General features: G+C 35.7%; 2 protein-coding genes across 3 annotated transcripts in view; both read left to right on the top strand.

The window, feature by feature from the left end:
- The window catches only part of LOC129447900 (nectin-2), a 77,286-nt gene extending 72,271 nt beyond the window's left edge, over positions 1 to 5,015 (top strand). Inside the window, exons 7-10 of the mRNA XM_073872053.1 lie at positions 1,227 to 1,356; positions 1,962 to 2,019; positions 3,650 to 3,715; positions 3,905 to 5,015. Coding sequence (XP_073728154.1) covers positions 1,227 to 1,356; positions 1,962 to 2,019; positions 3,650 to 3,715; positions 3,905 to 4,093 — 443 coding nt within the window. The 3' untranslated portion in view covers positions 4,094 to 5,015. The remainder of the gene's footprint in view (positions 1 to 1,226; positions 1,357 to 1,961; positions 2,020 to 3,649; positions 3,716 to 3,904) is intronic.
- Positions 5,016 to 7,505: 2,490 nt separating this feature from the next.
- atp1a3b (ATPase Na+/K+ transporting subunit alpha 3b) overlaps positions 7,506 to 15,202 on the top strand; it is a 44,623-nt gene continuing 36,926 nt past the window's right edge. For both annotated transcript variants that reach the window (XM_055209863.2, XM_055209866.2), the window contains exons 1-2: positions 7,506 to 7,550; positions 9,853 to 9,915. In XM_055209863.2, coding sequence (XP_055065838.2) covers positions 7,512 to 7,550; positions 9,853 to 9,915 — 102 coding nt within the window. In that variant the 5' untranslated portion in view covers positions 7,506 to 7,511. The remainder of the gene's footprint in view (positions 7,551 to 9,852; positions 9,916 to 15,202) is intronic.

The raw sequence follows: 15,202 nt of genomic DNA, 5'->3' as shown, positions 1-15,202 counted from the left end.
GCTTGCATCTCTCTAACCCACCATACAGTATACAGGCTGTCTGCTGATAAACACGGATATTCAATTACATTTTTTCAATCCAATTTTTATTAATATAGCGCTTTTCACAATTGTTTAATTGTTTTAAAGGCAGCATTTCATTAATAAATTCAGGAGAAAATAGAAAAATCAATGGACAACATAAGGAACATACAGCGGCTAAGATCAAACCGTACTGGCGAGCATATTAATAATGTAATGTATAGAAGGGGGTGCTAAGTTAAGCCAAAGTCAGCTGACTCCCTATGGGTTGAAAACCTCCCGGGTTTTTTAGACAGGAGGAAAAAGTCCTAGGAGGAAAAACCCTTGATTTTTGAAATATGCTTGCATAGAAAGCAAGCATATTTCCGCTTAGACCTAAAAGAGAAAATTCAGTATTGGTTCAGTAGTAGGCCTATTTTGCACGACTTTATGTTTGTGGAATATGATTTTTCTAAAAAAAAAAATGTAGCAGGACTTACAAGATTACAGTACAGTAAGATTCAGGAGGTGCTTAAAGCTGAGATAGATGTTTTGCAGTACAGTGGAAAAAAATATGTTGTATATTAATAACCAACAAGTAGGTTATGTGAAACACTTTGATCTAAGTGTGGGTGTTACATGTCCCAAATCTTTGAAATGTGTACTGGATACTTCTATTTAAAGCCAGAATCTTCAGAAATGCTGCATAAAGTTTATGTAACACTGAATTTACTTTTTTTGCATTTTTTTATTTATTTATGACTGTAATGCATTGTTTATCATTTGAGGTGTAGCAAATGTTAAGGTTTCTTTATTGTCATTTTTAACTTTTATATTGTTAGTCAAGGTTTCATGCACCAGACAACATATAACTTTAGATCATTGATAGATTCATGACTATTCTCATTCTCTACAATATCTAACCCTTAAGTACTATGTAGTTTGTTGTACAGTAACTGACTAACATGTTTGCATGTGAAATAAGCAACAAATTGGCTTGTGTTAATGTAGTTCATGAGCTGTTTTGTATATGGAGAGTTTAAAATGATGCGAGTTTGCAACATAGCTTCAATGAATGGTCCTAAAATAAATTAAATGAAAAAAAGTTTGCAATACAGTATAACATCAATTGTTGTATATATTTCAAAATTCAGTTTTTTATATGACCCTTTAAAAACATTTTAAAAGTCAAACTCACTCTCTGTATCTTTTCTCTCTATTCCCAGATCTTCCACAGCCACATAAAGGTTCTGCCACAGGAAGTATTATTGGTGCAATACTTGCTGTAATCATCCTGCTTGCCATCATTGCAACTATTGTAGTGCTGGTTCGTAAACGCCAGAGGAAAAACAAAGAGTGAGTGCTTTAATATTTTTCTACCATTGTAGTATATGAAACTATTTTAACCTTGTTTGGTACCAGGTTTAGTAAGACATTACCTATGAGTGACCATTTAAAGGGAGACATTCCATAAAAATCTGACTTTTTCCATGTTAAGGTGCTATAATTGGGTTTATAGTGGTTCAATCAACCTAGAAAATGTGAAAAAGATCAACCCAGTAACTTAGTTTTGGTAAACCATTCTCTGCAAGCATGTGAAAAAATAGGTAATTGTAATTTTGCTCCCCTTGTGATGTCATAAGGGGATAATATCGCCCCTTAATCTGCACTATTCAACCACGCCACTGCCATTTACTGCAGAGATCAGCTCATTTGCATTTTAAAGGACACACCCCAAAACTGCACATTTTTCCTCACACCTACAAAGTGGCAATTTTAACGTTATAATAAATTATCTATATGGTATTTTGAACTTAAACTTCACTTACATACTCTGGGGACACCAAAGATTTATTTGACATCTTAAAAAAGTCTTGTGAAATGTCCCCTTTAATGTGTACTCTTGTATTGATTATCTTGATTGATTAAACTGTTTGTGTATGTGATTTGTGTTTTCACAGTGCACCGCCAACTCACAAACCTCCTCCTCCCATAAAGTCATTTTCCTATGTAGACAGAGTGAGTACAGAGGAAAGATGCATGTTTATTGTCTCACAAAATATGAATAAATGGAGCCCAATTCTGTTTAGGTTACTGCGATAATGGCCTTACTTAAAACATTTTGGTTTTAACCTCTTCTTGATTTAAATATGAATAAACAAAAAACTTGAAATCACGGGCAGAGACCAAAGCTAATTAATATTTTGGCTGAGCTATTATTGTAATAGAAATATAGACTAAGAATTCACATTCTCATAGTATTGCAGTACCCTTGTTTGCCGGTAGGTGCTCCCCAAGCACAAACTCGTATTGGTGAAACATGAATTTACTGATCTCACGAAAAGTCATGTTATAGTCACGAAAAATGTGATTAATTTATTCGTGTTCATTAATTTATTATCATTGTTTTTATTCTATTTTCTTACCATTGTCACTTGGGGGAAAACTTTGATTAATTTATACATGTTCATACATTTATTCTCATTGCTTTTTCCTATTTTCCCACCATTGTCACTTGGGTTTGGGGTTAGAATCACTTCTGTTACACTTTTAGACATCCTAACCCCAACTTCAGTCAAAAATAGTTATAAAAGCGGAAGAAAAACATGTAGAAACCAATAAATCCTAACCCAAACCCCAAATCTAACCCCAAGCGACAGTGATTAAAAAATACATAAAATGACACGAAAAGAAAGTCGTGCCATGGACACGAAAAACTATATAAATTCGTGATAAGTGACACAAAAAAGACATTTGTGCTCAAGGCACGAAAAAAGCTGAATTTCGTGCCATGGACACCAATAAATTCATCAATTTTTCCGTGACTATAACATGACTTGCCGTGAGATCATGTTGCAATTTAAACAACCTCAAACAAATAAACAAAGTTTTATTGGATATCAGAATTAAATCCTATGATTTAAATTACTTATACATTATATGCATGTTAATGGGTTTATTTGTTGTGGGGCCCAATTGTTGAAGATCACATTAAACGTGGAATTTCAAATAAAGAAATCTAATTTAAACACTCTAAAAAGGGCTGGACTATTTTTAACCCATAATGGGTAAACATTGGACAGAAAAATGCTGGGTAAAAATAATCAATGTTGGGTTATGCAACCATGGGTAATAATAATAACCCAGCATTTGATCAATTTTAAAGAAATCTGCTCTGTCCAATTTATTTAACACGTCTTAAAAATAACCCAGACATTTTTTAGAGTGAACCTGGAATAAAACGGTTTTAGATTAAAATAAAATGTAACACAGGGAAACATCAAGATTTAATATTTTAGGATTATGATCCATATTTTGTGAACTTCTCTGTACAAACAATAAGATTTCCTTGCTTCCATTTCAAACACACAAGATGCTAACTGAATCTATGCAAGATCAACATAGTATATGCTGTAAAATAGGAGACTTACCAAACCATGAAATTCATGTTTTTAAGTCCTTTCACTATTTACTATAAAATAATCTGTTTTTAAATTATACAAGACTTTTGGTCCCTTTTGATGTTTCGACACAGCTGTACACATGTGAATATATTTCTGTCTCCTGTTTACAGCTCCTGTCATTTTTTTGTACAAGATTGGGACGCACAGCAATTTACCCTTGCGAGCATTTATGTTTTATTTTGTAGGCAACCATCAGTAGACCCATTTCTGATGATCAAAACCATGATGCACCGAGAGAGCAGCCAATTACAGTAAGAAGCATTCTCTCTTTCTCTCTCTCTCTCTCTCTCTCTCTCTATTTCTCTCTATTATTCAAGTGCAATGCATATGGTTTATTATTTAAAGGCCATAAACATTTCTATCATAGAGTAACATTTGCTTTCACATTATAACTGCAGTCTGTAATTTATTACAATTTCTACATTGAAATCTCTTTGACAAATCTCTCGGCATATTATGATGAAGACGAACATCAAGAGCTTTCACAACACACCACCCCTTTTTCCAGGGAGCAGAAAGAGGCTGATCGTGATGATGGAGAGAGAGATGGAGTGATGGGAGAGGAATATTACTTTACTACTTCTGTCTCTAGAGAAAGTAGCTTTGTGTCACCAGGCGTGATTGTGTAGGACAGAAGGATAATACAGTGTGTTATATACAGTGGCCTTAAAATATACATAGACATAGGTCAGGTTTATATAAATACACTATTGCATTACATACCACATTAGATATAATGTTTATTTTTTTCAAGCAAAACATTTAACAAAAGAGTCAAAGACAACACCCTTTAGAGCCATGTTTTATACTGTAATGTGAAGACTAATGTACTGTGAATTGCCAATGTTCTTATATTCTTATTCTGTAATTATGATTATATGGTTTGTACCCAATGCTACTCAAAAACTGTAAGGACCTTTTTTGACAGGGGCCCCATCTTATTGAAACCTCAATGAAGACACTTTATTATTGACTGTGAGTTCTTGTCTCAAAGCATCACTAGACTATATGTAGCTGTGCACACTCACTTTGTTTTTTTCTATCTGTATCTTATTAACATTTATCTTTTTTATTTTTATAATTTTTCTAATATTTTGACTGTAATCAAAATAATATAATATTAATGTTAACACTTGTATTTTTATGAACACAATGAGCCCGTGATCAACACAACACAGTTTTAAAGGGTAAATATTATTGTGACCTTATACATTATGTAATGTGCGAGTTTTACATCAGGAATGATGGTAGCTTCTCTCAGAAATCAAATGTAAACCAGAAAGGGTTTTAATTGTTCACACGAAGAAGTTAAAGCTTTCCTCCTTGTTTTAAACTGATTTTAACTGTTGCCTTACAAGGTTAAGTTTTTGTATTGATTTCTTGATTTAGCACAATTTAATATATTTGAATTATTTGCACACTGTTGACCTTTATCTTTACTTAATTGCATTGATTTCTTATTTTAGTTTGTTGCTCTAGAGTATAAATCTTTGTTAAAGTCTTTGTACCTGCACTGCTATTGATTGTTTAGACTCAATAAAAAGTGAAAGGAAGATGTGTTTGGGTTGTGTTTGGGTGTGTGTGTGTTCAAGTAAATAATATTCATAATGTAGTGAAACTGTGTGTGGAAATCATGTCTGACTAGTAGTACTAATAAAATCTAACATCATAAGACAGATTTGTGTTAACGCATGGCTGAGTAAAATATTGATGGACCCAACCTTTTGGTTTTAATTAAAATTGTTTTTTAACCCCATGGCTTGGTCAAATATGGACATTTTCTATGTTAACTTAAACCAGCAATTGGGTTTGTCAATATTTTACCTAACATTGGTCGACACAACTCATTTGTAATAGCATTTTATTAGAGAGAAGGGTTGTATTACTCTATACAGGGTATAAGACTTAATGCTATTTTATAGCACAATATTTTATGTATAAACATTTTATGCATTTAAAGTGTATTGTATTAAACAAACATTCCAATGTCAAATAATTTGCAATTCTTAAAGTTTTTTTCACGATTGATTGGTTTTCATATGATTACAATTTTATATATAATTATATAAATATAATATTATATATATATATATATATATATATATATATATATATATATATATATATATATATATATATATATATATAAATATATAAATATTAATTATATAATATAATAATTATTTATAACATTTATGTAAATTAAAATAAGCTTGATCATCCAATCACCTTGACGGAATGCATTATTATAATAATATATTAAAACATTCTTTATTTTTATTTCCTTTTACTCGGATTAAATAAAATCTTCAACCTATCATTATGGTCGAAATGGAAATGCTTTATTTTCCCCCAAAAGTACCGCAGGCAGCTGCACTTATATAGTATACAGTGTTGCTGTCTAATATAACCACATGAGGGCGCTCTCTCACATATTAAACAAATGCACGCGGTGTTCCTGCAGTCGACAACAGCACGTGCGTGCTACCCATTTCACAGGTAATAGTTTTTTATATAAGTAAAATATTTCAAAAGTTTTTTCAGATAGTCTACTACAGATAAAAATTTTGAAGCCTGCGGTCAGTCAATAAATTTAGATCTTTCATACAGTCTGAAATCATACAAACAGTTCAGACAAGTAATCAAACAGAAACGTTGTAGCGTTTAGTTTGCTTAAATTTTTGCAAGTCTGTAAAACACAAAGTACAAATTTAACACTAGATGACATTTACAGGTACTAAAACATGTTTACCATACTATCTTGGTGCATTTTTATTACAAATTATATTATCAGCATACCAATTTAAGATTTTTTCGTTTTTGGTATGCTTTGCTTAAATGAAAGCATGCACAGTTGTAGCCTACTGTATGAGAAACACGATGATGTAATTCCAGCATGATAATCTGACATTTGGTACAAAAGGTCAACAAAAAAAATCTTTCTCACTGCTCCCTAGTAAGTCAAAACATTAGTTTTAATTTGTAAGGATTTTTTTTCAAGATTGCTAAATTATTTCAAGATTTAAATGTTAAAGTCTTAAATTACTGATTTTCATTGTCTGGACCCAGAGTCAGCATATCTGCAGCATATCTGACATACGACATTGTGTTCCTTAACAGAGTGATGTGAATTCAACATCCCAAAATAATCCAGAATGTTCCTGAAGAAGCCCTGGCTCCCTGTAGCCCAGGGACAGCTGTTGCTAAGCAACCAATGACATCACCACAGCAGCATCACAGCCTCATCGGAGGACAGACAAAAATGTACAGTAAGTTAAAAGTCATAAGTGTATTGTATAAAAGGAAAAATGAGTGTCATGGTGTTGGGATTGTTTGTCTGTATTGGACAGCTATGTTCAGAGTTTAGAGCTCCCCTTTAAATAAAAGATTGGGGTGATTCACCTGACCTCCTCTGTGCTTTTGCCTGATTCAACATTAGATGACTGTATGTTGTTTTTTTTTGCGTAGAGACAGACAGAAAGGGTAGAAAGGTTGGATATATTGTGCTTTCTAAGTATACTGTGGCATTCATGTGCAATCCTGCCTTCACTTGGTCCAGTTGTAATGCGGAATAAGAATATTATTGACAAACCGAGAAAGATAAAGACTACAAATGATTTGTGATTTTAGTCACAGAAATAAGTATTGCATAGACTAAACAAAGTTGCACCAGTTAAACGCTTATACCTTTTCAAAACTTGTATACATTACTCCTTGAGACATTCACACACAATCATTCATGATCTGTGTGTCTGATACAGGTTTCTGGAGCATCTTGCTCTCTCCTCGACTAATCTGTCTAAAAATAAATGAGAAGAGAGGAGGATGAGCTGCCGGAGAGGATGGAGGGATAAAAGACGTTGTGCAGGTGAAGCTCACTTTCCTCTGATCCTTACTTCCTCTGCCAATCACATTCCAAGTCTCAGTTGGAGACCGGCTGTGTGTTTCAGAGAGTCTGTAGTGATTGGCTTGTGTCTCAGCTTTGTTCATAAAGTGTGATGGACAAACCGCACTCATCCCATTCTGTCTGTAGCCATGTGTCTGACTATGATGAGCATGGCAGCATGTGCACTGTTGTCATGGCTGGTGAGTAATGACTGTTTCCCTTTAGTGTAGAGTTGCACTCACCAGCACAACTAGTTTTCACAATTGCAGTTAAAGGTGCACTGTGCAACTTTTAGGAGGATGTCTTGACAGCAATATAATATGCATAACTATATTTTTGTGGTGTACATAATGAACTGTTATGTTATGTACAGAGGCCGTTTCACTACGTTTTCTCAGACGATGACATGTTTGTCCTGTGGTGGCTACCGTAGCTTCTCTATGCGTTTCAAAAGGGAGGGATGAGCTGTGGACTAATATGGCATTCACACCAGGTGCGGAAGAGGTGGCAAGCGCAAGTTACCTACATGTTAAAGGAATAGTCTACTCATTTTTCAATATTAAAATATGTTATTACCTTAACTAAGAATTGTTGATACATCCCTCTATCATCTGCGTGCGTGCACGTAAGCGCTGGAGCGCGCTGCGACGCTTCGATAGCATTTAGCTTAGCCCCATTCATTCAATGGTACCATTTAGAGATAAAGTTAGAAGTGACCAAACACATCAACGTTTTTCCTATTTAAGACGAGTAGTTATACGAGCAAGTTTGGTGGTACAAAATAAAACGTAGCGCTTTTCTAAGCGGATTTAAAAGAGGAACTATATTTTATGGCGTAATAGCACTTTTGGGAGTACTTCGACTCGCCTGAAAAGTCCGCTCACCTTCTCCCTCTCATAATGGGAGAGGAAGGGTGTTACTGCGCCGAGTCGAAGTACTCCCAAAAGTGCTATTACGCCATAAAATGTAGCTCCTCTTTTATATCCGCTTAGAAAAGCGATACGTTTTATTTTGTACCATCAAACTTGCTCGTATAACTACTCGTCTTAAATAGGAAAATTGTTGATGTGTTTGGTCACTTCTAACTTTATCTCTAAATGGTACCATTGAATGAATGGGGCTAAACTAAATGCTATCGAAGCGTCGCAGCGCGCTCTAGCGCTTACGTGCACGCACACAGATGATAGAGGGATGCATCAACAATTCTTAGTTAAGGTAATAACATATTTTAATATTGAAAATGAGTAGACTATTCCTTTAAGTCAATGCAAAGACACGAATAGGCATCCTGTGGCATGGATGCGCGTATGTCGCGTAAGTCGCGCCGCGGATTTGAGCGTTGCCGTGGGAAATGTGCGAGTTGAAAAATCTAAATTTTGGCGAATATTCGCGCAGCGTTAACCAATCAGGTGCTTGCTCTAGTAGTGATGTAATTACAGGGAGCAAGCGGAGTCGCAGAAGCCCCTCCCATGATGCGAATTTCCGTGTGAATGTCTTGAATGACTAGAATTTCACGTGCGGCTTTCACGCGCAAATGAAGCGAGTGATCTCAAAATGTTAAAGCGTCCAACTACGCGCAAATAGCGCATTTTTGTCACCTCTACCGTGGCTGCTGTGATTGCACAGTGAGACTTGGGTTGCAATTCACAATTTCACCACTAGATGCTGCTAAAATCTACACACAGCACCTTAAACACAAATATCTGTGCTTAAAATACCTCTGTACCTGTGTAACAGGGAAAATGTGGGGTGGGGCTTGATTTTATCTATTTGAGATTTGAATTGATTGTGGAAAGGGGGCGTTCCATCCCAGACATGGAGCCAGACCTGCATATAATGTCTACCTTTTTATAGCAATTTGGTTTTTGATTAAAATTATACAATATCTGTGCATAAATTGGCTCAATTTGGGTTTTTTGTAAGTTTTAAACAAATACTGTGAACAATGTCATTTATATAAGTTACAAAACTACTAAACATTTTATGTTGAAGTACAAGGAGGATTGAAGAGCAGTACCGGGTTTCAGGATGGTATTACAGACTGTACAGGATAACCACACAGGACTGAGAACTCTCAGTGCTAATCTGTCACGTTTTGAGAGGGATAAGCTTGGAGATGAAGTCCTTTGAGGTTCACAAACAGTCTGCAGTGAAAGAAATGTTACTGAAGATGAAAACACAATGAAACTTGACTAGACATGATGACATTGTTCTGAAAGGTGGATGGACAGACGGAAAAAAAAGAAGATTTTTCTTACAGTGTGCAGTTGGACAAACTGTGTGATTGTATTGCTAAGAGGATGAAATGTATTTGGTCATGTGACTATAGACCACCTACAGTGTTGTGTTGGAGTGATAAGTAATAGAAGCTGTGATTTAAGGGGATTAGTGAACAGTATCAAGTGATTCACTCTGTAGTAGACAACAGGCCCCTTTATACTCATCTACTAGACATCTCGGACCTGTCTCACCCCTCGCTTATGTTTCACTTCTAACTCTAAGGTGGGAAGGCCGTGCTGTGCTAAGGAAGACTGGAGAGGAAGAAGAGGAGACCTGAACAGCATGGTGAGTGAGAGAGGAGGAGTATTTTGTCACATTGTAGATATTGAGGAAAGGATGAGAGAGATTGTTTGTCTGTGTTTTATGGAAAGCCATAGAGAAGTCCTTAATTATGATTTGTGGTTTTCCCGCAGATGTTTGTTTTGTCTGGGTAAAATAAATCGCACCTTTTGTCTCAAGGGAAACTAACTGACATACTATACAAAAAATGCCATACTACAGTGGTTTATAGGTCATAAGTCAACAAGTTTTGCTAACCTTGCTTATGTCAACACAACACCACGTGCTCTAAACATATAAGTTCCTGCTACCTATGCTGCTGAAAAGACCCCGGTAAAAAAACAACAACAAAATGAAACAGGTGAGCCGCGCTAGCAATTTTTAATGGTGAACAGGATGTCTGTTCTGGTCCATCAGCAGATTTTCTTTTATTATAGCCGTAAAATATAAACATCTTTACTTATGTAACTTAGTGCAAATATAGTAAAGGTACATTGTGTAACTTTAAGAAGGATCTCTTGACAGAAGTGCAATATAATATACATGACTATATTATCAGTTTTGTCACAACGTCGTCTCAGATGATGACATGTTTGTCCTGTGGCAGCTACTGTAGCGTTTTGAAGGGGAGGGCGAGCTGTGGACTATTCACAATCTCACCACTAGATGCCGCTAAAAATCTACACAGTTGACCTTTAAGGAAAGTGATAAGCCATAATAGGATCTAATATACAGCGCTTCTGAAGTTCAATTTGTAAAGCACAGCAAAAGTCATGGGTTTGATTGCCAGGAAACCACAGACTAAAAAAAAATATGGACGGCACTTGTTTGCTCTCTTCCATTGGTGAAAAGTGAAGCCACCAGTGTCACGATATGGCACTGACATCTTGGGCCTGCGCAGCATTAAATAACTAATTAAAAACAAACTTATTTTAAAAGCAAACACTTGAATTTACATCAGTGTGATAAAAACTACAGTAAATGACAGAAACCAGCTTTGGAAAAAAGATAATTGAAGTGTTATTAATTTGTTTCATTGGTCTCAAGTCCCATTGAATAACATGGGGGAGGCGGGGTTTATAACCTATACTAGGACCAGGCACTGGGGGCGATCGAGACGTTTTGGCTTCACTTTTCAGGGCTTGTGGGGCACGCTTGCAGGAAACACTTACTAATAAAAATGTAAACTTTAAAGGTGCATTGTGTAAATTGTAGGAGGATTTCTTAAAATAAATGCAATATAATACACACAACTATATTTTCAGTGGTGTATAAATACTTTACTAAATTAACTAACCATTTCTATTAGGGGTGCAGCGAAATTTCGGTCGCCGAAAATGGCATTATCGGTTTCGGGCCGAAATAAAAAATCCAGCCGAAAAAGTCAACCGAAAATGAATGCACATACGATAGAAATGCATTTAAAAAAAACAACAAGCAAACATAAAATCTCTCTGTTATTGACAGGGCACATATAAACAAAATGATCTCCACAGTATTCTTTTTCTAATAACTGTCTTAAGTGTATGTATAGATTACAGTCAGATTAACCTACTTAAGTCTGTGTCATTAATGTTAATCAAACAACCCATGACAAAGAGACAAATAGCTCTAAAAAATAATAATATATTTAATTTATTGTGTTATGATTCATTTAATTTGATTTCTGTACCTAATGCTAATTTCAGACCTTATTAATGTACAACTTTGTTCTTTTTTGTAAATGTTTGCAGTTTCTTTGTTTATTAGATTTTTCCCACCTGCTTTTTGCTGATCCGAAAAATAATCTGATCTGTGCCTCAAAAACTGTAATGTGATCCGAACTGTGAGTTTTTTATCCGTCAAACACCCCAAGTAAAGTTAGTACACAGTGATAGCCATAAATGCAATTGTAATAATAATTGGCATAATAATTTCTTTCGGTTTCGGTTTTTCGGCCTTGGTTTCCTTCTTTCGGTTTTCGGTTTCGGCCAAGAATTTTCATTTCGGTGCATCCCTAATTTTTATCTACATACACCACTGGTACCCTTATATGGATGTCGCCCTTTTGTGCTGCCATGTTTCCAACACAGTGTTTCTCATACATTGATTTATTTGTGGTGGCCCACCACAGAATCAACACTGGCCCCCACAAATAGAATTTTCATGATTCCCATTTACATTTTTATTTCACTATTTAAAACAGCTTTATTCGGCTTAAAATATAATTTGATATATAATACAGATCAAATACAGATACAGATCAAAGAGTAGAAGTGAAACATATTTCAGGTGCCAACACTAGATCAAACGCAAACACGACATGATGACGTCACATATATGCTAATTAGCGTGTGACGTCATCACCACCACAGTCTCTCAAAATCCTGTGGGAAACACTGCAACAGTAGCGCTACATGGACAAACTGCTCTACAGAGAGTGTTTCTTCACTACGTTGTCTCTGACGATGACATATTTGTCCAGTGGTGCTACCATACATGTAGCTTCTATACGTGTTTCGAAATAGAGAGGTAAGCGGTGGACTGAGCCGTTGGTTGCAATTCGCAATCTAAAATCTAAAATCTTTGCTAAAATCTACACGCAGCACCTTTAAAAGCACTGTAAGCTGCTTTGAAAAAAGCATTTGCGAAATGCATAAATGTAAATGAATGATGAAAGCATAATAATACCATTAGCTATGTTCCATCCAAATTTGCATAATAAGCTTTTGCCCATGATTGGAATATTGTATTAAACATTTGCTTGCGTTTCCATCCAGTAAGCTGAAGAAAGCAACATCGTCACATCCTGATAAATTGATGCTATATATCTGTAAGAAAAGCGTAAAGTCACTGTATTTATCCATTTTTGTGTATAATCACCTCAGAGCATGCTGACGAAACACCAGCACCTGTTATTTGCTTTCAGATGTGGATTCCTGCTGTTTGAGTTGACCGTTAAGTAAGACAGTCCTGTAAAGTAATGTTACCGAACCATTGAGAGGACAGACTTTACCTATTCATTTTTTAGAACTTCCAAAACTGCATTTTAGATGCTGTGCAATGTGTTCTGTAAGCTGGTTAGTCCAGTTATGCCGTCCAACGCGCAAAGTCACGTAACTTTTTTGATGTGCATCTAGGGATTTATTCAGTTAAAGTGTTTCTATTAATGCCGTGTTTTCTTATAGAATAAGACATTTATACAACTCAATTGAGCACATACGTTTTTATGCGCATTTTTTAGAATTTGTGGGCATCTTGGCATTTCCATACAGCTGCGAAAATGCACTTTAAGTAGTTATATAGCTAAATAATAGTTAAATAGCTATTGAAGCACAAAAATAAATGACCTAATGTATGATCTTTGATGAGAGAAATACGGAAAAATATTACATTATTGAATATTGGTGGGTAGGGCTGTCACAATGATTAAGTAATCATCTCATCATGATTGTTTGACCTCATCGTGATGATTTCAGATCACCGCAATGATTGCACATCTCTCTAAAAAACACAAGGGGGAGCTGCAGCCCCTGTATAAACAAAACAGTATCGGATTACTTTTAAGTATGTGTTATGTGTATTAATACTTTTTGCCGGGTAAACCTTGCAAAAAGATTTAATTTAAATAATCACAACAATGTTTATAAACAAAGAAAAAAAATTATGAGAATTAAATGTCAAAGCAATAAAATAAACAATTAATCGCCATAATCGTCAAGCCCTAAAACAGGCAATTAATCGCCACAATTTATCAGACAATTTACAGTCAGACAAATTTCATAATCGTGACAGCCCTATTGGTGGGATGGGAAAATGACTCTTACACAGAGTCCTGGAACCCTGTACTACTATTCTTAGAGGTCAAGGTCACAGATGTACTGCAGTTATATTCTGTCTTCATATAGACTCGCTTGCCTGTCAGGGATTAATGTTAATAGGATTTTTGTGATTGCAGATTGGATAGTTTGATTTAAAAAGATCATACAGCATCAAAACGTGTTTCTAGAACTTTGTGTACAGTATGTGACTCGTGTGTGTGTGTGTGTGTGTGTGTGTGTGTGTGTGTGTGTGTGTGTGTGTGTGTGTGTGTGTGTGTGTGTGTGTGTGTGTGTGTGTGTGTGGCATAAATAGTATGACTAACAGATGTAGAGTTGAGGCATTGATGTCATGCTACTATTTATAGACTGTCTTACATTTACATACATTTTGAGTGCGCATTTGATTTGCAAAAAAAGAGAATTGAGGAGAATAAAGAATGTGCCCTCATCCAAACCTCAAATAAACTTATGAAAAGCTTTTACATCTCTAGCCAAATAAAAACGCTGCACATTAAATAAAATGTCTTGCAATCTCCTCAGCAGTTGTGCAACACACACACACATAAATATTTCTGGTGACAGAAACTGCTGATTTGATATTTTATTTGTGTGTATTGTGTGTGATACACACAGTGAGAAAAACAGCAAGAGAGAGAAATGGCAGGAAAATAATGAGGTGTCTGAAATCTATAGCCACAACAATTGATCAAACTAATGAGGCAGAAGCAACATTATTTTCAAGATGTGTCTTGACAACGTATCCTAATAAAAAGCTTTATCATAAACAATGATAAATTAGGGTTAACAACCCAACTGTGTGTGCTGCCCATGTTTTAGTGTACATTCACATTTGTCGCTCGTCTCTTTCAATGAGGTCGTTAGGTGTTTTCTAAATCTGGTTGTCAGAAACAAATGAATACTGTCTACTCCAGTAACTGACGAGAGATGGATGAAGTGAACTCCACAGCTTCCCTCTCACCAGGTAGTCGCAACCGAAAGTCGCTCATCATTTTCATAAAGTTCAACTTTTCTCTACTTTGTCACACAAACGGATACTCCCCATCCGGTCGCCAAGGGTCACTGTCGCTTGTGTCGCCAGAAGTTGCCAAGCTTTCATTGAAATTAAAGGCGCTCTAAGCGAATCTGTGCGACGGCACTTTTTGTTGATGTTTGAACTGTTTTCAAACAAACGGTGCATAGCCTCCCCCTCCCTTCTGTGCTTTCATGAATGCGCCCAATCCCCACCCCCAAATCCATCTTGTTGTTTATTGGCTGAAACACTTTGTTATCGTTTCTGGTGTTAGGTTTGGCCACTTTGTTTTTATTGCAGTTTGTGGAGCCTGGGCTGTCTACAGAGATCGCCTTTTTTACATTTTGATCAGCGGACAGGCAGCAAGCAGATAGATAGTGAGGAGATGTTTGTTTTGTTGTATATAAATAAAAATGTTTTATGGTCTAAAACGCGTGAATTCGCTTAGAGCACCTTTAGTGAG

Source organism: Misgurnus anguillicaudatus, chromosome 10 (assembly GCF_027580225.2).
Source record: "Misgurnus anguillicaudatus chromosome 10, ASM2758022v2, whole genome shotgun sequence".
Classification (NCBI taxonomy): domain Eukaryota; kingdom Metazoa; phylum Chordata; class Actinopteri; order Cypriniformes; family Cobitidae; genus Misgurnus; species Misgurnus anguillicaudatus.
The sequence above is the reverse complement of the archived record's forward strand: the minus strand, read 5'-3'. Positions and strand labels throughout refer to the sequence as shown.